The following is a 24,263-nucleotide window of genomic DNA, read 5'->3' as shown; positions in this document are numbered from 1 at the left end:
AAACACATTTAATTGATGTACTGTAATTGATGTAAACAAGGAAATACGAGACATCATTTATTTACAGGTCTCACATTTTATTTGCAAAAGTTTTAACTGCAAAGCAAAAAGATATTCACAAGCAGAAAAAAAGAAAATAAATGCATATCCTAAAAAATGCACTCTCCTGCACCAGTAAAACACATCATGAACTTGGACCCTTTGATAACTGGTGGATAATGCTTGTTTTTGTGTTGGTCTTAGCTGCACTTGTAGCCATAGCTAAAGGTAAAAATCATTCTATGTGCTACATTTCATGATTTCTTATTTTTTTTACATTTCCTTATCAGAAGATTTTAGCAGTAATGTTAACCAAGCTTCCAGCTGGTGTAAATGATGACATGTTTAGCTTTACATCAATTATAAATGCAATAACATTTTATGTTTCTGACAACACAATTCATGGTAAAAAAAAAAAAAAAAGCACTAAGTTATATGTCAGTTCACAAACTTGATTTTGACCCAAAATGCAATAGGCATTTCAGTCATTCAGTCTAGTTTTAAACATACCCCTTTCTATCACAATGATCCTGTTTGCACATAATACTGTACATGAGTGTTTTGTGTAAATAAATTGCCAGTACTGTTCTTTGAAGAACACAGTAAAAATATAAAATAGTTAAACACTTTAGATAAACTTTGCACATGGAACATTTTTCCACTTTTTTCAAATGGAAAGTGTTGAAACTCTATTCTATCTCCTCTTTGTTTTAGTGATGTGCGGCTTACGCTTTGGTGTCCGGCTGCTCTATTACTTCATCCAGCTCCTTCACAAAGTTCCTAAGAGCATCTAGGCAACGCTGTTTGATCTCCAGCAGGTTTTTGTCTAGTGGCGCTTGCAGCATTTTATCCAAGCTGGGCTCTTTTTCCACCAGCATATTCACCACCGTGCGAAACGTCTCACAGTCCTGTCTGTAATGCTGTAAACAAAACAATCACATCAAGAATGTCATTATGTATGCAATATCATAACACAACGAATAAAAAACAAAACAAAATCAAAGCCACATTATAAAGACATAATAAATTGTTCTATTTGAATGTTATAACTGTGCCCTTATCTTAAAGGGCTGATTTGTGAGAAGGATAGCTGCAAGAATGAAAAGAAAGTCTAAAAGGCAGAAGTGAATCCTGTTCTGATCTGAAACAGTGGCACTAAGAAGGAAGCTGAGCTGAGGTGGTAGAGTTGAAGATGCTCAGGTTTATACTGAGAGAGACCAGGATGGACAGGATTAGAAATATCAGAGGGACAGCTCAGGTCGAGCAGCTTGGAGACAAAATAGAGGCACAAGTCTGGTTTGAGCAAGTGAGGAGGAGGCATAGTGGATATATTGTGCAAAGGATGTTGAATATGGAGTTGCCAAGAAGGAGGAAAAGAGGAAGGTTTATAGATGTAATGAAGGAGGACATGTGGAAGGGTTGATGTGACAGAAGAGGATGCTAGCAATAGAATGAGATTGAGACAGTTTTTTGCTGTGGTGAGTAGTAAAAAAAAGAATATTATAGTCTTTGATTCTTTTTTTTCTCGTTGCCTCTTCAAAATAAAATCTTGAGTCTTTTGGCTTTAAAAGCAACGGATCTTTTTTTTTTTTCAAATTACAAGAAAAGCAAAGGATGTCGTTTGGATGTGTAGTTACACAATGAAATCAATGAGAACTAAGCAGCAGCATTCTTTCACACCACATTGCAACAAGCTCTCATGTCCCATAGAGATTTTACTGCCAACCCAAAAGCTATTAAGTTCTTTATTGGAGTCCCAGGTGCCCGCTGACAACATCTTTATCACCTGAGGGAAAATGGCAAAATGCAAGGCCCTTCACTGACTCTGCACAGAGGTTTAGGGCTACACCAGCCTGTTAAGGAGGACTATGGGACATCAGAGTCTTCCAGAGTTCAGCCGCAATCACATCTACAATCACGGTCACTGGAGAACTTGAAACAGCCACTCTGCAGGTGATCAAGCAGCAAATATATATCAAAATACAGCCAGTGCAAAAAAAAAAAAAAAAAAATTTATATCATTTCCAGCTAGTTTTCAATTTTTTTGGTTATCTCAACTATTGATAACAACTTGATCAAACAGAAGACAGTCCTTGCTCAGTTTTGCACATGTCTGGAGACGTGACCTCTTTAAAGTAATGACTTAATTAAACAGTCTCAGCATCCTTATGTTAGAAGTACTACTTATCTGTGTCATGTTCAGACCACAAAGCCATTTTAGGACTGTGGGGTGTGCAGGCATTAGTTGCTGAACTAAAATTAGCCAACTGTATCTCATCTACTATTATCAGTCTGTTAAAATACAATAAAACACACACCATCAGCTTTGCTAACTTTGAAAAGAAAAAATGCTGCCTGTCAACTTAAATCAGTGTCCGTGCTTAAACAGAAAGTGAGGTTAACCGGTTAAACACTATATTCCAGGGTTCTGTCAGTGCTGGGGAAATTAAAAACCACAGCTGCTGTTTCTTTGCCTAGATACATATCATGTAATGTCAGGCTAACTCAAAATTGTGTATCCATCAGTCTGAAGCATTTAGAAATTTACTGCCATAACCTAACCTTACCCGCTGAGAACTTACCGTAATAAAAGTTATGTGTCTCCAATATGTAATTTGCTAAATCGTTTAACTGTCATTATTGTAAATCTAGAATATTTAAAAAATATAAATTTACCACAGTCAAAATCTGAGAGGGAGTTGAGCCAGGTGGGGCTTTAAACACGCGGAAAAGGTCAAAGAAACAAGAATAACATTCACTCCTGAACAATATGGATGGAAACAGATCACCACATGGGAGCCATTTACTGTGTTTTCAAGCAAAAGAGGCTACTGAGCGAACCTGTTAGAGAGGGGAAAAAATCCCAGGCGCTGGGTCTGGTTAAAACGTTATGTGAAAATTACACACAAAACTTGGAGAGTGAAAATGAACGGTCTTCATTGTATGCTGTTCTTGATAATTACAATTAAGTTAAAAAAACTGCCTACAGCCTCTTTAGTTATCCTTTTTATATCATTCCTCTCTCACTTCACAGCTGAACCAGCCACAGCATGTTCAGATGCCTAATTCTCGCTTATTTGTTCATTCTCGCATCTTTAACACACCTTCTTCGCTTTAGACCATTTGAAACAAGGTTAAAGGAAAAATTAATCAAATATTAGGTGAGTAAATAACTATTATGAATGAATGTTGATGCAATATAGGTTATTATCACTGTATTTCAATATGCATTGTACACATACACACAAAGGGAAGGCTGTTTAGAATGAATCTGACAGAAATATCCCAGACTGTGGGAGATGTTTGGACTGCGGCGGATGTCTTAATGTCTGCAGATCATGTCATGTGAAATTTGCAACCCCACATAATGATAGACTTCAACCCGACCACAAGGAAGTGAGCGACTCACGACACGTGTGGCCACTAAGCTGAGGGTCAGCTTCATACAGCAACGCGTGGGCCCCTTTTCTCTGTCGACCTACAAAACCATTTGTCCTTCTAACAGTTGCAACTATTTTCTACTAACAAATTTATCTCCTAAGAAAAGATCTGTCCTCCTTGAACATTTGCACAAAGTAAAAATCATTTAGAAAAAAAGCCTGGTCCAAATGTGAGAGGAAACATGGGCTAAGTGAGACACAAACATGTGGTATAATGCCCAACGCACCAATCCCACCCCTTTAATCGCCTTCGGATTGATTTTGTTTGCCATCTTTCAAAACAAAGCCATGTCTGAGCTCTTCCCAAGTTACAGCCTTTCGTGGCAGTAATTACATTTTCACTTCATTATATCCCACAGACACTGTTTTCATGCTTGAAAGAATCAAAACAGACTTGAGAATGCTTCATTTGCTTCATTTTTCTGAAGGATTAACAACCGATGTATATGTACAACATACTGAACAACTGTGGGGAGACTATTATTTCTATAAGAAATGTTTCTATTTCGCATGAACTAATAGGAAGTGTGTTTCTGACCTCAGCATGCTCTTAATGTTGTGAGTAAAGGTTGCGGTGAGGTTCTGCCTAAGTTCCTTCTCTGGAGTGGGCGCTATGGGCTGATTTTTAAGCCTGATACTACGGGCCCACACAGGACGGACCGGAGCCCCAGGAGAAATGGCAACACTAGGGGCCTTAAGGAGGAGCCTTAAAAAGCAGGCTTCTGCCCAAATCGGATGTTTGTGGAGGTCCAGATTGTGAACATACAGACAGGAGTGTGCAGTGGAATAGTGTGTGGGGGCTGGGAAGTAAAGGCTTTGAGTGAAATTATACATACGGCTCTCACATGGATGTTTAGTGAGGCTCTGTTCAAATGAGCACTGATGCAGGCAGGGGTCCTGCATAATAAGGGAAGTAGGGTAATGACTTGAGGGCTGGTACACATTAGGGGATATTAAAAGAGCCATTTTAATCACTCAAGCTGCAAACCGGACCTCTCAATGGAGGGGCTAATAGTTGAAATGGATATGTTTCATTTGGGCTGATTGAGATGATGAATGTACTTCTAGGGAAAATCACTCCCAGGCACTTAGCTTTGGTGTGATATTGAAATATGGATGTTTTCTAAGTTTCTACTCTGTTGTTGTTATTTTACATGTTCAGACTTGTTCTGTGGTCACTTTAAAGAATAATAAACTGATCCTCTGCCCATCTGTTGCAACAGAAAAAAAAGAGAAGGAGTTATGCACTTTTAACTTAATGTTCACACACTCAGACTCTGATGGATGCAACTTGGTGTCCAGTATTTTGCTCAAGGATACTTCGACATGCAGGTTGGAGAATCCAGGGTTCGAACCACCAACCTTCTGAGAAGCACATTACCCACTCTACCTCCCAGGCCATCGCCTCCCTATGATGGCTTCAGGCAGTATGTTATGGGATGCAATGAGTCACTGCATTAAATCTGTCTGTGACTGAATGAGCCTCATGCAGGGATGTCCACAAATGATTAAAACTTGTAGGAAAAAAAGCTCATTTTGAAACGACAAACATTTTTATAAAAAGAACACATTTTTTTAACCAGTGTATTGACTCAGTGGCCCGTCTCTGCTTGCTACCTGATCGGCTCATTTCGGCATTCCTTCAGAGTGACCGAGCACTATGTGGTTTTGACTGCGCCTGTGGCAGATGTTACAGTAAAGGCGCAGTTGAGGTTGCTGCCTCTCACCACGTCTTTAAATGGCAGGGTAAGCATGTGTGTGCTAATGCCAAGAGATGTACCACACTGTGTGTGGGCCGCCTGCATCCTGCAGGGCAATTCCTGCACTGCTTTAACTGGAATAGATAAGTAGTACTGTAGTGTAAAGTGATGAAGGGGATGGAAAAAGTGCAACTCCAAATAGCAGGCCGCGAGAGGCATCGCAAACTGAGGTGCTAAGCATTTTTCTGCTTACTCATCCTCTTTTTCTACAAGAAAAATATGATTCTCACATATAAGCTACAACAAGCCGAGGCATAGCTTGTACTTATTGCTCCATGACTTACAGTGATACATAAAGTCAAGCATAAAGTCACTCAAACATGTACAGCAACAGGCCACCACACATTGAGATGAACCTATTAGCACGTCCCAGCTAAAAAAAGTGGTTCAATACGTTTGGTATTTAATAACTTAAGACATCAGCTTAGTTTCTTTCCTGAACCTGTGCCTATGTCCTCTGTAACTGGCTGATCTGAGTGGTGTATAAGTCAGTCATGAGTTGGCTTTAAAAAAAAGTGAGAGAAACGAGTTACAGTGAGGCGAGTCTGAAGGTTTCACTGGCCAACAGGCGGTTCAGTACCCTGAAACAATACGCAATTAAGCTAATTTCTCTATTTCCTGTAAAATCTCAGAAATATAATCTCACCCTTTTAAGGTCAAAAAGATTTTAGTTGATGTCGTATTAAAGACCCAGTGATATGATGAATGAATAATGAAGGGTCAGCCTGAGCAAAGAGCCATATAGGTAGTTGTGGTTACCCTTAGTTACATTATCCAAAGCAACATATAAAGTAAAGTGAATTCACAGAAGGTAGACAGTTTCATGGAGGAAATTACTACCGTCTCAATTTCCAGAGCCTTCGCCTTAATGGCCTCCAACCGGCGAGCCTTGATGTCCTGCTCTGGTGTCAGCTTTGGCTCCATGCTGGCAGCCGCCGCCTCTTCCGACTCCGCTGCAGATGCTGAAGTTTTTTCCTGGCGGGCCAAAGGTTAAGGGGTTAGAGCCGAGGGCACCGCGTTTAGAAACTGGCTCTGATTTCAAAGTCTTTCAAATGGAGACAACTTTGCTCTCTTACAGGTGTTGAGTTCTTGTTTTCGTGTGTGTCTAATTATGCATGCCACATGTCAACAGTAAACAGAAATGAGGTTACCAGACAGGGTATATCGCTCTGATTACAGAGATAACCTAAAGGAAACCCAACCTTAATGTCCGTGAACCAAAGAGCAAATTTTGCTTATTATTTTTACAGTAACATGCTGATGGAGCTGCCAGATTTTTGCACAATATGTTTCACCCATAATAATCCAGATGCACACTTTTTGAGTTTTCTGTTAACTGAATTGAAATCTATTACTAAAATCATCATTTATATATTCTTTATCCTCCTTATCTGAGTAATGCATCCTTAAGATTGATAGGTTTCATTAACGCATTCACAGAACTTTTATTTGGCTCAATGTCCAAGATAAACCAAAAGAATATGTAGATCGTAATGGATATAAATTGTGAAGGATTACAGCCCCGAATGCAAATATTTTCCTCTTCTGTATTTGCAATGCAATAGTACAAGTGATATTCTGTAACATCTTCTCATAGCTTGTGTTACCTGCACTTTTTCCAGCTGTTACCACATTTGTCAGTGCATTCAGTTTAAGAGCACAACTATTTGAATCTTCTCAAAAATGTTTCTTTTACCTTTGAAGAGGCTGAACTGTGAGGGGACCCTTCCACAGAGCTGCTGGGAGTGTGGCTTGTCACCAGATTGGGTTTATCTGCAGAGAAAAGTAAAATTAGAGTAAGAAAATAAGCAGATAAGCATCCTGAGATAACTATCATACATCTGACTAATGTTACACAGAGGGACCCAAAAAATACACGTTAGTACCCATAAATACATGATTTAAAATCTGGTTTTTGTTGTTGTTTAGTCTTCTTTTTCTAAAGACACCAAACTCTCCCTACTATAATGCCCAATAATGGTAAAACACCACAAAATATTTTTAAAAGATATCCTGGAGGAAAATTTGTTTTTACAGTGAGACATGAGACAGTACCTCACTTATCACAGTGAACAATTTACCACAGCCTTATGAAGCAGCTGAAAAGTATAAGTCACAGTTTTTTTAATACTCCCTTGTTGGAGCCTCCTACACAATAGTGGTCATGGAGTTCAGCTGTGCCTAAACTGAAATATTGCCGTCTTTGGCTCCAGTGTGTCTAGAAAAAAAACAAACAAAAAAACAAATAGAAGCTAGCTGTTTATTTTAATGAAGGATACTTCTCATTTTGATTTAATTGATCTGAGATGAAAGCTAATTGGTGTTTTGCTGTGGGACTATGGAGTCTCCAGATGGCACCAACTTTCGCCGCAAAAAGGTTAGATACTGCGATAATGTTGCTCAGAGCAAACAGAAAAACTACAGTGTGAAAGTCAAGCACTTATAATAATAATGAACCATGTTAAGTGCAGAGCTAGTTATAACAGCCTAAAGCTATTGTGGGCTATTACACACTCTTACATGAGCGCCAGTCTGCCATAATCCATATGCAGTTTAATGTTATAACTGCTCATATAAACAGCACAAACATTCATGTAATGGAAGTAGTTTAATGCAGAATAGTTCTCATTTTTAGACTCACAGCCAAATGCTACATAAAGTAAGTGTACTTGTATTGCTTATTTCAGAATGTGAGAAAATTTGTTATATGTACCTGACAACAATTGACTGTAAAAATGTACTTGAACTAAACCTTTTGTGTTCATGACAAAGCCCAGTGTGCCCTATAATCAAACACACTTTTTGAGTACTTTGCTGTGCTGCTCTAATTAACATCCCAGATGGTAGTGGAGCAGGGAGGTGCATCTGTTTTCTCACTGTTTTATTACATTTTCAAAGGGCTGTAGAACATGAAGCTCAGCTTTTAACACATAAATACATTTAAGCCTCTCAGAAATCAAAGAAGTGGAGAAATTATTGTCCACACTTCTTGCTTTGTTGTATATAGCATTCGTATTCTATTTTTATCTTATTGTATATTTTTATTCTATTTTATTCTACTGTATATAGTATATTATTTTATTCTATTCTGTACAGTTGTGTACTGTATTTATTCTTATTGTATTCTAATTTTTGCGTCATAACTTTTGCACTGTCCACTTCCTGCTGTGACAAAACAAATTTCCCACATGTGGGACTAATAAAGGTTATCTTATCTTATCTTTAAATTAATAACTCTGCTTGTGTCAGATCTCTTTAAAACATTCATAAATTTCACTGGCTCAGCACTGAAAATGATATTTCTGAAGCCTATAAAAGTCACAAAAGTGAAACTGAGTAAAATGACACACCCAGTGTGATTCTGAAGACAGTTTTAAGCTAGTGTATTTAATACATTCTGACTAAAAAAAGAGGTCAGGGTAGAGCCAAAGCCAAACCACCCCAAGCTAAGGGTACCCTTTTCCCAGCCTCTGAAAGTGTGTTTGGTGTTAGCCTAATTACCACCCTAACATTTTTCAGCACACCCTGACCCCACACATTACACACCACCTCTGAAAAACAGATGTTTCACCTGAAGCGGCTTAATTTGTTTAGACATTTTAATTATCTTTGTAAAATTGGGAGTGATTTCTAGTTTCACTTCAAAGGATATAACAGTTGCACAAAAAGTGCTGTATTAGGTAAGGCAACTTCACAACTCTCAACCTATCAATGGGCTTTTAGGTTTTTCTCATGCAAAATCAAAGAATGTGCTTTGTTATTAGATGTCCTACTATCTGCTGCCACACCGGGTCACACGAGCAAGTTCAACTTATAGGTCGAGGAGAAGAATTGATGTTGGACTATACACATAAAGTGGACTATGAGAAAGAGTTCAAATGCAAATGTGACGTTGAACAACCGGTGATCATCCATGTGAATATCAAGGTATTGTTTTCATAGACTGACCCTTGGTGACCAGTTCTCTCTACACACACTTCCTTTGGCATCTTTTAGCTAATCCCGCTGTGAATCTGTATGCGGGCATTATCAAAATCATTAAAATGAGCTATTTGGCATCCTCAGAGGATTTTACACTTACGCTTTTGCTGTCCCTGCTGATACGTGTAGCTTTTGTCCCCATCAGGTGAGAAGTTTTTGATGTTTGATCCGGAACGAAGAGGCGGCTGGCCTTCCCTTCTTCCAGGAGAGCGATCTCGCACAATAACTGTAGGCTGAGGGTTCCTGTACTCATCATGGTCCTTTCTATGGAGAGCAAACTAATGCCATAAATACTGGTGACCAAACAAACTGCTTACTGTATGCATAGAAAAGGATTACACAAAAGGCAAACTGGATTTCTCTTTATATAACTGATTGTAATGTATCCCACAAAGATATCCCAGATTGTGTTCATCTGGAAGTAGCACTTGGATAACAAAAAAGAAGCCACTTGGAAGAGTGACAAAATGTTTTTCCCACTGACAATGTTACATCCAGATGAACAGAATCGACTTTCTGTGGTTTCCTTATCTGAATAACTGAACATGCATCAAGACTGGATCGTAATTCATATTCCAAATTCAAGCTTTGTTTGCAAACAGTTAAGAGGATGTCAACACCCAGAAATGCACGTGAGGGCACTGACTTGGCTTTTCTGTCGCGCACTGACCTTTGAGTAGGGCCTCCCCGACCTCTGTTGCGAAAAGGGTGTCCTCGACCACTCTTTCTAAGACAGAACACAACAGGAAAAAAGGCAGATTTAAGCACTAGCAAATGAAGCAGTTTAGTTAGAAGCACATTTAACGTAATCTATGAAAGTTGAGTTCAAAATGCTGTTTTAGTTACGATTGCTGGTATTAAAAACAAATGTGCAGGTTATGCATCAGTGACTCCGTCAGATTGGTGATGGAAGCAGGAAAACTAATGAAAAAGACTTGAAAGACTCCGTGGGGTACTGATAAATTTCTGGAACTAAGGCAATCTTCCACTTTGGCAAAAGCAACTGTTGGCTGGAAAATGGACTGATTATGGTCTTCCCTCACTATGATCTGTCCTCAATTTCATGCAGCCTGTAGCTACGGTAAGAACGCACTGACACTAAATCTGTTCTTTATTTACCATTAAATACAATTTCGGAGCATTTTTGCAACATTTGATAGCCCCAGCATAATTAAATCACCATAGTTCCTTACACATCGACTTCACAATTCTCCAAACTCAAAGCTTGTGTTCAAATAACCTCCAGAACAATTTAAAGGCACCTGGCTGTCACGACCTCTGCTTGAACCCAATCCTCATCTCAAACAAAAAGCAGGTCTAACAAGGGCTCAAACTTTTACGACTCATGGCCTGTTTGAAGTAGCAGACTTAGCATGCCATTTGCCAAACACTGTCATTTTATGCCGTCCAAAACAAACATTAAAGGTAGAAAAAAGCTTGTGTATCTTATTTAGAAGTCAGAAAACAACAAAAGAGAGTAAAGCGTTTATCAGACATGCGTTCACAGACAAATGACATACATTCAAAGGTTCATGTCTGCACATGAGTGCTCTTCATTCTTATAGTCAAGAGTTAAATGTATAATTTCCAGTAAGTAATAATAGTAATTTGTATATTTATCCACGCAGGCAACTTTTAATTTAGAGAGCGACTAATTAGTGCCTGAGCTGTGTCTTTATTCCCCGTCTACATGAGTCCTGCTCGGTCTTACGGAGCAAAGAGTACCTAGAGTTTATATCTTGTGCTGGGATTGTAAGAGTAATTTTACATTTGTCAGCTTGGCCTCGTTAGTAACCTTTACATAAAACGAATCTGACTTCCAGCTCTTTGGTAATGATGAAATGACTCAAAAAAATGAGCTGTACCTTGGCAGAACAACCAGAAGCATAAACTTTCTCTAAACTAAACACTTCATTTACACAGTTCTGATTGTGGAGCAATATTACACCAGTGCTGCTGAGGAACTGACAGAACTCTTGGCTATGCATTGTGACACAAATAGGATCAATACTGAAATTTTTAGTCATTGCAATCTTTGTTTAAAATACCCTCCTTTTCTACTCACAGAAACACCTGACAGATCCAAAGTTCACATAAAGGCTCAGTAATTACACAAGCAAGTCAAATTAAATGGGCGTCTTCGTAATTTTACAGTTAAACAGTACAGAATTCCTTCTTTAGTTGTTGTGCAGTGGGTGAGACTGATATAAGTGGGGAATCTGGTAATTAACTGTGAAAATATTCACTTGATTTTAAAGTATTTTTTCATTAAACAAAAACTATAGATTTCGTTTAGAATTACACAGAAGGCAGGTTGTACTACATACTGTATGACCACTCTGTGCATTCTGGGTTTTTACAATTTTACCAAAATGCCTCATTTTAAAGTTCATCTACAATGTCACTGTCAGCATTTTACAAATTATGATAAATCTAACGTGGCAATCCAGCAGTGTCAGCATGAAAAAAACAGAAGGGGCAAATTTAAAAATGTGATATATGAGCTTACAATTTAAGCTGGCAAAATGCTTTTTTAATGCCAGGCATTCCTTCACAAGCTTTAAATAATATGCACCTAACAGAATTACTGCATCATACATATTCAAGATTAAATGACAACCTGAAATTATCTAATATTCATTTAGGAATATTAGGAACTTTAGGAAAATAAGGCCAGAAATTAAATAAGACCTGCTGCTCAGAGTGTCAGAGACATGTATGTGTATATGGGTGTGTGTTTGTGTGGGTGGGTGGGTGGGTGTTTAACTGTGGACAGAGTGTCCAGCTGTTTTTCCTCTCAGGGTGGGGTTGTCTGACTTAGTGAGTAGACACTAGTGGCCTTTGTCCCCTTCTGTAGCCTGGTATGACTCCTTGAAAGTGAGGCTTGGGCCTATAAACTGGTGGTATGTCGAAGTGGCCAACGAGAAAAGAGTGTCTGCTGATGTAGCTGCTAAGAAACCACTTTTAAGGAAAAGCAATAAGCAGGAGAGATTTGTTTGGGCCAAGAAACACAAAGAAAGGACATTAGACCAGGGGAAATCTGTGCTTTAATCTTATAAGTCCAAATTTGAAATCTTTAGCTCTACCCACTGTGTCTTTGTGCGACGCAGAAAAGGTGAAGGGATGGTCTCTACATGCATGGTTTCCACCATGAAATATGGAAGAGGAGGTGTGATGGTGTGGGGGTACTTTGCTGACGACACTGATGGGGATTTATTCAAAACTGAAGGTACACTGAACCAGCACGGCTACTACAGGATCCTGCAGTAATATGCCATCCCATCCGGTTTACGTTTAGTTGGGCCATCATTTATTTTTCAACAGGACAATGACCCCAAACACACCTCCAAGCTGTGTAGGGCTGTTTGACCAAGTAGGAAAGTGATGGAGTATTGCACCAGATGTGCTGGCCTTCACAGTCACCTGACCTAAACCCCATCAAGATGGTTTGGGATGAGATGGACCGCAAAGTGAAGGCAAAAGGGCCAACAAGTGCTCAGCGTCTCTGGGAACTCCTTCAAGACTCTTCGAAAACCATTTCAGATGACTGCCTCATGAAGCTCATCGAGAGAATGCCAAGGGTGTGCAAAGCAGAAATCAACGCAAAGGGTGGCTATTTTCAAGAAACTTTTTTGATGTTTTTCAAACTTTTTGTTTACTGCATAATTCCATATGTGTTCATTCATAGTTTTGATCCCTTCAGTTAGAATCTCCAAAGTAAACAGTCATGTAAATAAAGAAAAACCATGAAATGAGAAGGTGTGTTCAAACTTTTGATTGAGCTTACTTTTTAAAAGACAGAACTCTGCCACCATCTAGTGGTCAATAGAATGGATTACACAAAGAATTCATCAGAGTTGAGATCTGACACAAAGTAATGAAGACGAAATATAAAAAGCAAAAATTGTTGACAAATTGAATACCTTAAAAAAAACAAAAAGAATGAACATACTACCTTGAGCTTAACTGATGCCTCAAATCATCTTTGCTATAACACTGCTGAGAATACGGTGCCTCCTGAAAAAAAGAAAAAAAATCACAATTTCAGTAACTTTAATGGCGAAAGGCCACAAATGCAGATTTAACACAACACAGATTCAGGTTTCTGAACCACACTTGCAAATCAAGTTTATCGTACACTTTGGTGGGGAGAGGAATTTCTACGGAAATTGCCCAAGTTGAGATTTTCATCAAAGCCTCGTTGATTGTTCGCTGGATAACTGCCGTCCTCAGAATAGCCTCTTCCATCATGGTAATCACGAGGACTTCCATACCATGGATCATCATTAAATCTTCTGTCTAATTCCACTCCCGGCCGTGGCATGTGGGACCTCTTTTCGACAATATTTACAACCCGCTGAACTGTCACCTGAAATAACAGCACAACACATTTGATATTTCAGAGCATACTATCCTTAATGCAGCATCAAATAGAATAAGAGAAACATGTCTAAAATTTCTGAGTGTCAAAAGACTTGGAAAGAACACTGACCTCCTAAAAAGTGGTCAAATACTCATCAACACATACATACTCTGTCTACAAGACTATAGTAATGATAACATCATAACACCAGAGATTCCTACTAATAAAATTCTTTTCACTAAATACAAATGAATTAGTCATGAAAAGCACATTCTCTCACCTCTCTTCCATCCACTGGTAAGAAGTGTTCTTCATATGCTTCTCTAATAAATGATTTTCGGCCATGTCGATATGCCACTGCAAAAAAACAACAACAAAAAAAAACATTTTAAAAAAGGGGATTAAATAGCTGTTTATCAATATAGACACTATTATAACATTGCTCTACAGTCAGCCAAAATAAAGACACCGTTTTAAAGAATGATCTTAATACATCAATGATCTCTCGTCATCACGGCCCTCACGGCCCCCCTCCTGGACCCCCTGCAGTTTGCATACAGAGCCAACAGGTCTGTAGACGACGCCATCAACATGGCCCTACACTTCATCCTGCAGCATCTGGACTCCCCAGGAACCTACGCCAGGATCCTGTTTGTGGACTTCAGCTCTGCCTTCAACACCATCCTTCCAGACCATCTCCGAGGTAGGGCTGAACGATATATCGCATTTGCGATAATATCGCGACATGATCAAGTGCAATTTTCTAACCGCAAAGGCTGCGATTATACTCTGGACATGTCCAAATTCATGGGCTGCATCCTCCTAAGGCCGCATTTGTAGACCGATTACGTCACAGCGACGTGCCGAAGGCTGTCCAAATTACTACCATATCCCAGAATTCATAGCGCGGCCCAGCCAAACTCCAGTTTCCAGCAATGGCGGCCGCTACTAAGTTTTAAAATTACTCATACTAATCTTTCTGGGTCACAAAATAAACTTTTAACATATTTTCAGGCGAGAAAGTAGTTGTGTAAACATCAAATATCTGCTCGGTTTATCAAGATATCCCATATTTGCAAAAGTGCTTCGACGTTTTCAGAGGCGTCTGCTACCCACCAGCTCGACAGCTAGCCGGGAGCTCGAGGGTTACTGATGCGGCCGAGAACGGCACAACTCCCGGCACATCATTTTCAGATCACCGCGGAGTTTCGCTGCTCGGGTTAAACGTAATATATAAGTCACTTAGACAACCTAAAAATGTTATTGTTGGGCTTTTTTCAGTGTTTTGTTTGTTCGTGAGTAAATCGGTTTGGCTGAGATTAAAGTTATTAGATTAGATAAAATAAAACTTTATTAATCCCCCGGGTGGGTTCCTCCTTGGTTTTCACACAGCTGACTAAACGTCAAACAGAAAACTTATTAAACAGAAGTATGAGACAGTCGAGAATTTACACCAGTGTCTGGTTATATTTTAGATAGCAAGAAGCAGACGGCCGAGTTTATTAAACTCCACCGAGACAGCGGTGACGCTAATCAGAACTAGCCTTCTGATTCAGAAGGCTAGACCGTCCAATTTCACGCCTTTAAATTTTAAAGGCGTGTTTGTGTGTGTGTTTATACAATTGCTATTATGTTTGCACTTTATGTGTAATGTTACTGACTGCAAAGATCAGTAAGATGTGTGTATTTTTTATTTATTAGTTTTATTTATTTAATATTATTTTTTAATTGAATGACTGTCTAGTAGTTCACAGATGTCGAAAAACTGAGTGTGGTAAAGCCACTGATTTTTTTTATGTATATTTCTGCAATCTGCACATTGTACTGACTTTCATTTTAATGTTTACACCAGGGTTCCTTGTCAGCACTTTATGCTCAGATGTTTGTAAGCTAAAAATAAACTATTGTGTATGTTCAAATATACTGTTGTGATTGAAGAAGTTAAATAAAAATGTCAGTCATCAATTCATGCATCACCTCATGTCATCATAACAGAGGTCTGTCTTCCAGGAAAGAACAGTTTAAAATTAATGTAATATAGTATTGGCCATACTATATGATGTATTGCTTGTCTTTGTTTAATAATACAGAAGACAAAGACCTTAAAAAATAATCGCATATCGCATCGCAATCGCAATATTGGGGCAAAAAATCGCAATTAGATTATTTTCCATAATCGTTCAGCCCTACTCCGAGGCAAGCTTTCCCAGATGAATGTGCCTGATCCCATCTGCCGGTGGATCACTGACTTCCTGACGGACAGGAAGCAGCATGTGAGGCTGGGAAAGAATGTCTCGGACTCCTGGACCATCAGCACCGGCTCCCCTCAGGGCTGTGTTCTTTCTCCCCTGCTCTTCTCCCTGTATACTAACTGCTGCACCTCCACCCACCAGTCTGTCAAGCTAATCAAGTTCGCAGATGACACCACCGTTATTGGACTCATCTCGGACGGGGATGAGTCTGCCTACAGGAGGGAGGTTGAACGTCTGGTGACCTGGTGCAGCCACAACAACCTGGTGCTGAATGCCCAGAAGACAGTGGAGATTATTGTGGACTTCAGGAAGCACACAGCCCCACTCCCCCCCATCATCCTGACTGACACCCCCATCACCTCTGTGGACTCATTCCGCTTCCTGGGTACCACCATCACCCAGGACCTGAAGTGGGAGCCCACCATCACCTCCGTCATCAAGAAAGCCCAGCAGAGGATGTACTTCCTGAGGCAGCTGAAGAAATTCAACCTGCCAACACGGACGATGATGCAGTTCTACACTGCAATCATCGAGTCCATCCTCACCTCCTCCATCACCGTGTGGTACGCTGGAGCCACTATCAGGGACAAACAGAGACTGCAGCGTGTTGTGCGCTCTGCTGAGAAGGTGATTGGCTGCAGACTCCCATCTCTGCAGGACCTGTACACCTCCAGGACACTGGGGCGTGCAGCTCGGATCTCAGCTGACCCTTCTCACCCTGGACACAGTCTGTTTGACCTGCTCCCCTCAGGCAGGAGGCTCCGGTCCATTCGCACCAGAACCTCTCGCCACAAGAACAGTTTCTTCCCCTCTGCTGTGACACATGAACAGTAACCGTATGACTGTTCCCACCACTAACACATGACCCTACGCTGTGTTCACTGCATCATTCCATGTTTGGCACTGATCACCACCTGCACTCATGTATATATCATGTATATATCTATCTATCTACTTAGCACTTTTAATTCTTATTCTCATTTTTATTTTCATGTCTATTTAAGCTTAATTTATAACAGTATTTATAACAGTATGTTTGCACTGAAGCACCGCAGCAATTTCCTAATGTTGTAAACCCGCTCAACATTTGGCAATAAAACCCTTTCTGATTCTGATTCTGATCAGAGATATTCTACTCTTTATGTAAGGCAGGGGAAAAAAGGTTTGATGATTACACACACGATTCTTTCACTACTCCTCTTAAACTCAGGGAACCCAGCCTGTAGACAACCCTTATCAGGTAGTGTGATATGAACAGGATATAGAAAACTAAAATTTTAAATTTTACTTTCTGAGCCCCGTTTTGCTGTTAGACACGAACTTTTCGGGTCATTTATGTGTGTGACATTGGAAGGATGTCCAAGGGAAGGAGACAAACTGAGAAAAACCTTACTGCCGAGAGTTGTGCTAATGCTGGCGCAGCAGAGGATGCTAGTGCATTCCCCCCCCCCCCCCCCCCCCTCTTAATTTTTTTTTTTTATGAGTCTGTTTGTTGTTGTTTTTTGTTTTGTTTTTTTCTCTGCATTTTGCATTATTGTATGCTTTGCATTCAAACCTTTGTCTAATAAAAAGACTTTTGATAGAAAAAAAAAGAAAACTGAAATGGATGCCTGATGATCTCTCAAACTATTCTAGCTAGAAAAACTAGACTAGAACAAAAACTTCACTTCATGGTGTTTTGTGAGTTCTCAAAAGTGATGTTCTTGGCACAGACATCATTTCAAGCAGACTCTACAATAGGGCTGGGCCATATTATACCGTTCACGGTAATACCGGTATAATGTTAGGCAACGATAGGAAAATGAAATATCGCGATAGAATGGGAGTAAAACGCGCATGCGCAGTGCCTTTGTTTTCATACGCACATGGCCGATTGTTGAGTGAAACAGATGAACCAGAATTGGTTTGTAAAAATGGTGCAACTTCCGTGATGTGGAACTGGTTTGGTGTTTGTCCGTCAGATACACGACAAAGCACATTTTTTTGCAGAACATGCAAGCGGCCGTTGTTATTGTCATATTTGTCGGACTAAGATGCTCTTAAATCTGGGAGTAATCTGGGTCCTAAACTCCGTATGCTTCAGGTCAAACAACACTGCAGCATCACTTAGAGTTAAAAACTGTCTAAATTCTTTCATCTTTAATAAAACGATCAGCATTGCTGCTTTACCAGGTGTAACTATGAAGTTTAACTTCCAGGCATCCATGAAAACTAAAGTTATTACATTTAACGGAGTTAGAAGTTAGCAGGAAGCTAGCGGAAGTTAGCTCGCTAGTTTCGCTAGTTACCTAAGCATGATATAGCATGTTCTGACTGAGAGATTTCTGAAAAAATTCAAACGTACAGCTCTGCTATCACTTCCAACATAAATGAAGACAGGAAACTAAACAGCAGTGACGTTTGTAGGGTTACTGAAGTTGGGCTAGCTGGTATATAATGATGTGCTACGTGATCGCTAGCGACACAGCTATGTTAGCATAACATAAACAGTGAAGCTGGAGGACGAACACTAACACTTTTCCACTTATAAAAGTTAACGTGAAGGTTCTTCATGGTTAGAGACAAATGCAATCGCATGGCAGGATGTTGTAAACGGACCAAACTTCAGTCAGGAGAACAACTGAGATGATCCATCCACAATATGAGGTTAGTCATTAATAGACTGCAACAACATGGGAATAGAGCAGCTGCCAGAGAATTCAACATTAATGAATCAATGGTACAGAAGTGGAGGAAGCAAGAAGAATGAGTTTAATGAAACCAAGATGGCGCCGCGTATGGATGCCCTGGTGCTTCAGTGCGTTACTTTTGTTTTGATTTTGTGCATTTCTTCTGTGTCTGGGCACTCCTCTGGATACTCTTACACCAGAGAAGAGCTCCTTAACTGCAGGACTACAACGCCTGTGGATTTATTTCCAATATTTGTCGCATCTGCGGCAGATTTACTGCAGACTCTGATCAGGAAAGTGAGACGTCGAAAGAGAGGTAAGCGGGCCGGCGTACTCGTGCGTTTGAGGAGACGCGGACTGCGAACGGCCCTTCCTGGGATCTTCCTTTCTAATGTACGCTCACTCGGGAATAAGATAGACGAACTGGCCCTGATGAGAAGCATGAACAGAGACTTTGCCTCCTCCTGTGTCTTATGTTTTACGGAGTCGTGGCTCAGTGAGAACATCCCGGACTGCGCGCTCAAGCTGGAGGGCTTTCATCTGCTGCGCGCGGACCGGCAGGCCGCTCTCTCCGGTAAAACCAAAGGTGGAGGTGTCTGCTTCTACATCAATAGTGGCTGGTGCACAGATGTAACAGTGATTGCTCAGCACTGCTCTTCCTCTCTGGAATACCTTTTTATTCACTGCAAACCGTTTTATTCTCCGCGGGAGTTTGCTTCATTCATCCTGGCCGCTGTTTACATCCCGCCAGACGCGGATGCGCAAGCAGCTCAGTGCGCACTCGCAGAGCAGATTCTCCACATGGAGCGGACATACCCGGACTCTCTCATCATTGCTCTTGGGGACTTTAACAAAGCCAATCTGAGCCATGAGCTTCCGAAATACAAGCAGTATATTAAATGCCCGACCAGAGAGGAGAGGACATTGGACCACTGCTACAGCACGATCAGCGGGGCCTATCGCGCGGTGCCCCGCGCTTCACTCGGACTTTCTGACCACGTGATGATCCACCTGATCCCCGCGTACAGACAGAGGCTGAAGCTCTCCAAACCTGTCGTGAGGACCAAAAAACTGTGGAGCAACGAGGCTGTGGAGGAGCTTCGCACGTGTTTGGAGACCACAGACTGGGACACAATGAAGGCTGCTTCTAACAGCTTGGACGAGTTTACGGACACTGTCACCTCCTATATCCACTTCTGTGAGGACAGCATTGTGCCATCACGCACCAGGGTGAGTTATAACAATGACAAACCCTGGTTTACTCCTAAACTCAAAAAGCTGTGGCTGGAAAAGAGAAAGGCGTTCAGAAGCGGAGACAGGGACTGCTACAGAGAGGCCAAGTACAGGTTCACTAAAGAAGTGGACATTGCTAAACATCAGCACTCTGAGAAGATGCAGCAGCAGATCTCAGAGAATGACTCGGCCTCTGTGTGGAAAGGTTTTAGGAATATCACCAACTACAAGCCTAAAACCCCCCACTCCACTGATGACTTGCTCTTAGCCAACACCCTTAACGACTTTTACTGCCGTTTTGACGAGCCATCAGGCAGCCTTCACACCTCCAACGGCCCCAACAATAGAGACACTTTGGACACTCATTCCCCCACCTCTCCCCCCTCCATAGAGCCATCACCACCTTCAAACTGTTCACCTGCAACACCCGCCTCCTCACCCCACACAAAAGAGGATTTCACACCACCTCCTCCCACCACAACTCTTCATATTCATGAAGCAGATGTGAGGAAGCAGTTTAGGAGTCTGAATGCTCGGAAAGCTCCCGGCCCAGACGGTGTGTCTCCTGCTACCCTCAGACACTGTGCAAACGAGCTGGCCCCAGTGTTTTCTGGCATTTTTAACTCCTCACTGCAGGCATGTCATGTGCCTGCCTGCTTCAAGTCCTCTACCATAATCCCTGTCCCCAAGAAACCTAGGATCACTGGACTAAATGACTACAGACCCGTGGCTCTGACATCTGTGGTCATGAAGTCATTTGAGCGCCTGGTTCTCTCCTATCTCAAGACCCTCACGGCCCCCCTTCTGGACCCCCTGCAGTTTGCATATAGAGCCAACAGGTCTGTAGACGACGCCATCAACATGGCCCTACACTTCATCCTGCAGCATCTGGACTCCCCAGGAACCTACGCCAGGATCCTGTTTGTGGACTTCAGCTCTGCCTTCAACACCATCCTTCCAGACCATCTCCGAGGCAAGCTTTCCCAGATGAATGTGCCTGATCCCATCTGCCGGTGGATCACTGACTTCCTGACGGACAGGAAGCAGCATGTGAGGCTGGGAAAGAATGTCTCGGACTCCCGGACCATCAGCACCGGCTCCCCTCAGGGCTGTGTTCTTTCTCCTCTGCTCTTCTCCATGTACACCAACTGCTGCACCTCCACCCACCAGTCTGTCAAGCTAATCAAGTTTGCAGATGACACCACCGTTATTGGGCTCATCTCGGACGGGGATGAGTCTGCCTACAGGAGGGAGGTTGAACGTCTGGTGTCCTGGTGCAGCCACAACAACCTGGTGCTGAATGCCCAGAAGACAGTGGAGATTATTGTGGACTTCAGGAAGCACACAGCCCCACTCCCCCCCATCATCCTGACTGACACCCCCATCACCTCTGTGGACTCATTCCGCTTCCTGGGTACCACCATCACCCAGGACCTGAAGTGGGAGCCCACCATCACCTCCGTCATCAAGAAAGCCCAGCAGAGGATGTACTTCCTGAGGCAGCTGAAGAAATTCAACCTGCCAACACGGACGATGATGCAGTTCTACACTGCAATCATCGAGTCCATCCTCACCTCCTCCATCACCGTGTGGTACGCTGGAGCCACTATCAGGGACAAACAGAGACTGCAGCGTGTTGTGCGCTCTGCTGAGAAGGTGATTGGCTGCAGACTCCCATCTCTGCAGGACCTGTACACCTCCAGGACACTGCGGCGTGCAGCCCGGATCTCAGCTGACCCTTCTCACCCTGGACACAGTCTGTTTGACCTGCTCCCCTCAGGCAGGAGGCTCCGGTCCATTCGCACCAGAACCTCTCGCCACAAGAACAGTTTCTTCCCCTCTGCTGTTGGACACATGAACAATAACCATATGACTGTCCCCGCCACTAACACATGACCCTACGCTGTGTCACTGCATCATTTCATGTTTGGCACTGATCACCACCTGCACTCATGCACATATCTTTCTACATAGCACTTTTAATTCTTATTCTTACTTTTATTTTATTTTATTTTATTTATTTTTTTCATGTCTATTTAAGTGCTATTTATGACACTGTTTGCACTGAAGCACCGCAGCAATTTCCTAATGTTGTAAACCTCAACATCTGGCAATAAACCCCATTCTGATTCTGATTCTGATTCTTTAATAAAGTTTGATTTATCTGACTGCTTTGTTTCGCTTAATGTGCCTTATAATCCCGTGCACCTTATGGTCTGAAAAATACATACTGCACACTGCAGTTTAATGTTGCAAAGCACCTCTTTTTAACTTCAGTGGATATTATACATGGTTATGCTCAGGATATGTCAGCCCATTTCTACTGGAAATGCCTTTTGGGTTAAACTTTCAGCAAGGAATTTGCATTTGCACTGTTACATTTTTATAAAGCTTTAATGTACATAAAAACCAGCTTCTTGTTTAAGTGAAAATAAATGGAAGGTTGTCTTTTTGCGCTAGTAATGTTGTGGAGTTGTATTTTGTCTCGCATCAATTATATCGTCGGTTATATCGTTATCGCAAATTTTCAAATATATATCGTGATAAATATTTTTGGCCATATCGCCCTGCTCTACTCTACAATATATGTCTGAAAACCACACATGTAAACATTTAGGGTAGTTATAGCTCAGGAGGCAGAGCGAGTCTTCTGCTAATCAAAACATTGGTGAAAATAGGCTTTAAAGTCTATACTGATTCATGCAAATGTTCATTGCTTATGGATTAGATTTTATGGTTTTGATGGCCAAAGGGATGACTTATCACATAATGAGAATTTGTGCTGAAGCCTGCAGCTGCCATGCACAAGTGTCTCTCTTGTCTTCTCTCTTGTCTTTTTTTTTTAAAGACTAGAGTGCTTAAATCCAGAGATCTGATGGCTTTAAATCACTACTTGATGTTTGGCAAAATCCCATCTCATCAAACTAGAGGAAATAACAAAGGCATGTAAGTTAACACAGGGTGGCACTGTAAGTACTCTGGGATAAAACCCCAAGCTCAGCTCGAGCCTTTTGTGTGTGGAGTTTGCCTGCTCCCCCTTTACACCGGTATCCTGCCACAGTCAAGTCATCTGTTGAGTTAGTTGGAGATTAGTAAATGTGGATCTTAGAGTGTTTTGTTATCTGTAAATCTGTGTTACTCCTATTATGCCTGGCGTAATGCTCCACCCACCAGTGAATTGGTCAAGGGTTTGATAAGAGTTTAAGAAAACGGATGAGGGTCTACACAGACAGAGACAAATGAATCCATCCTTGGAAACTTAAGAGATTGAGAAACGCATAACAATATATCGCAGTCTCAAATGAACTTGCTCAGGGCACTGAACACAGTAGAAGAGCCAAAAACGTTCCCTTATGAGCTCAGATCTGTATTATAATGTACCAGTAACGCACCGAAAAGTTAGTATATTTACTTACTACCAAAAGAATGTTTTTGGTTCTCCGTCTGGTATTTTCAAGATGTTTCAGTTGCGAATGATGAACCTGTAAGAAAGAAAAAAGTATTTGGGGAAAGCAAACCATGCGAGACCACATCATAAGGCCATTTCTGTTAAATACTAAATACGTGACTCTGCCAGTTTTTTGTATTATGCTGCTCTAAATCAAGGACATAGCTGTTTTATCTATGTTATTACCAATGCTAACTAGCTAAGCTAACACATGAGGCGAGGTCTTCAGAAACTCACCAAGTAGTGATTTCTATGTCTCTCACCGCGACGTCCACATTATAGAATCCTCCTATCGCAAAAAGGCTCCCATAAATAGATACAAATTATACGAAAGTCCAAACTATTCAAAAGTAAAACCAAAACAACCCCAGCAACACTGCAAAGCACCACCCTGCACTGATTCTTGTTTTCTATTTTGAACAAATTTAATAACAACGTTCATGCCATCTCATAGCGCCACCTAGCGCGCCGGAGTATACAAATCAGAATACAATTTACGTTATATACAGTATAATAAGCCTAGTCCTACATGATAACCGTCTTTAATGGTCATTGATTTGTTTTATTCTTAAACTCTCTGCAATGTTTAATAAGAAAAATCATTTAAGCTATATTTTTGACTAAAATAAGACTAAACCAAACTTGTGACTAAAGAGTGTTTACTTAAAATGATACTACCCTTCCTTGAGTTTAAAACAGCTCCTCTTCTTACAGTAACCTCCAAAATCTCATCCTTACCAAACTCTTATATTTGTTGTTGCAAATATAACCTTCAGGACCCTACTTTCAATTAACTCTTCATTTTCATTTCATTTTCGTTTCATTGTTTTTTGAAAAGGGTTGTAAGTGTAAATGTGGATAAGTTCTAATGTTCTCAAGAAAACAACTTTTGGGTTGTTGTTTTTTTTAACTCTGAAAGAGGGGACAATGGAGGTCTCCCCTCAGTTGTTATTATAATCACTTTTTTAAGTGTTGAGTTTTGAAGAAACTACTGAGATGTACATCTGAAATAATGTTTATTATTGTGTTGCTGCAGGAAACAAAATACGAGATGTATTACTTGACTTCGATGCAGCTG

At 41.0% G+C, this 24,263-nt stretch overlaps 1 protein-coding gene across 1 annotated transcript; it reads right to left on the bottom strand.

The window, feature by feature from the left end:
* Positions 1-45: 45 nt before the first annotated feature.
* LOC147324968 (uncharacterized) lies at positions 46-23,590 on the bottom strand. Its single transcript, XM_086299200.1, has 10 exons — positions 23,423-23,590; positions 23,154-23,219; positions 13,864-13,940; positions 13,359-13,589; positions 13,176-13,237; positions 9,891-9,947; positions 9,321-9,484; positions 6,936-7,012; positions 6,080-6,214; positions 46-959 (listed from the first exon to the last, which is right to left on the bottom strand). Coding segments are annotated over exons 2-10 (999 nt in total). The 5' UTR covers positions 23,155-23,219; positions 23,423-23,590; the 3' UTR covers positions 46-764.
* Between the last annotated feature and the right edge of the window lie 673 nt (positions 23,591-24,263).

This window comes from Aulonocara sp. 'chitande type north' Nkhata Bay, linkage group LG7, assembly GCF_057382095.1.
Source record: "Aulonocara sp. 'chitande type north' Nkhata Bay isolate Kocher_YH1m ecotype deep benthic linkage group LG7, A_spYH_male_GT1.1, whole genome shotgun sequence".
NCBI lineage: Eukaryota > Metazoa > Chordata > Actinopteri > Cichliformes > Cichlidae > Aulonocara > Aulonocara sp. 'chitande type north' Nkhata Bay.
This window is presented reverse-complemented; position numbering and strand designations above follow the sequence as displayed.

What these genes read in the sequence shown, in the direction of transcription:
- LOC147324968 (XM_086299200.1), bottom strand. An exon ending in TACCAGTGGATGGAAGAGAG is followed by an intron (nt 13,590 to 13,863) that starts GTGAGAGAATGT and finishes CTGTTATTTCAG; the next exon opens with GTGACAGTTCAGCGGGTTGT. An exon ending in ACAGTTCAGCCTCTTCAAAG is followed by an intron (nt 6,215 to 6,935) that starts GTAAAAGAAACA and finishes TTGGCCCGCCAG; the next exon opens with GAAAAAACTTCAGCATCTGC.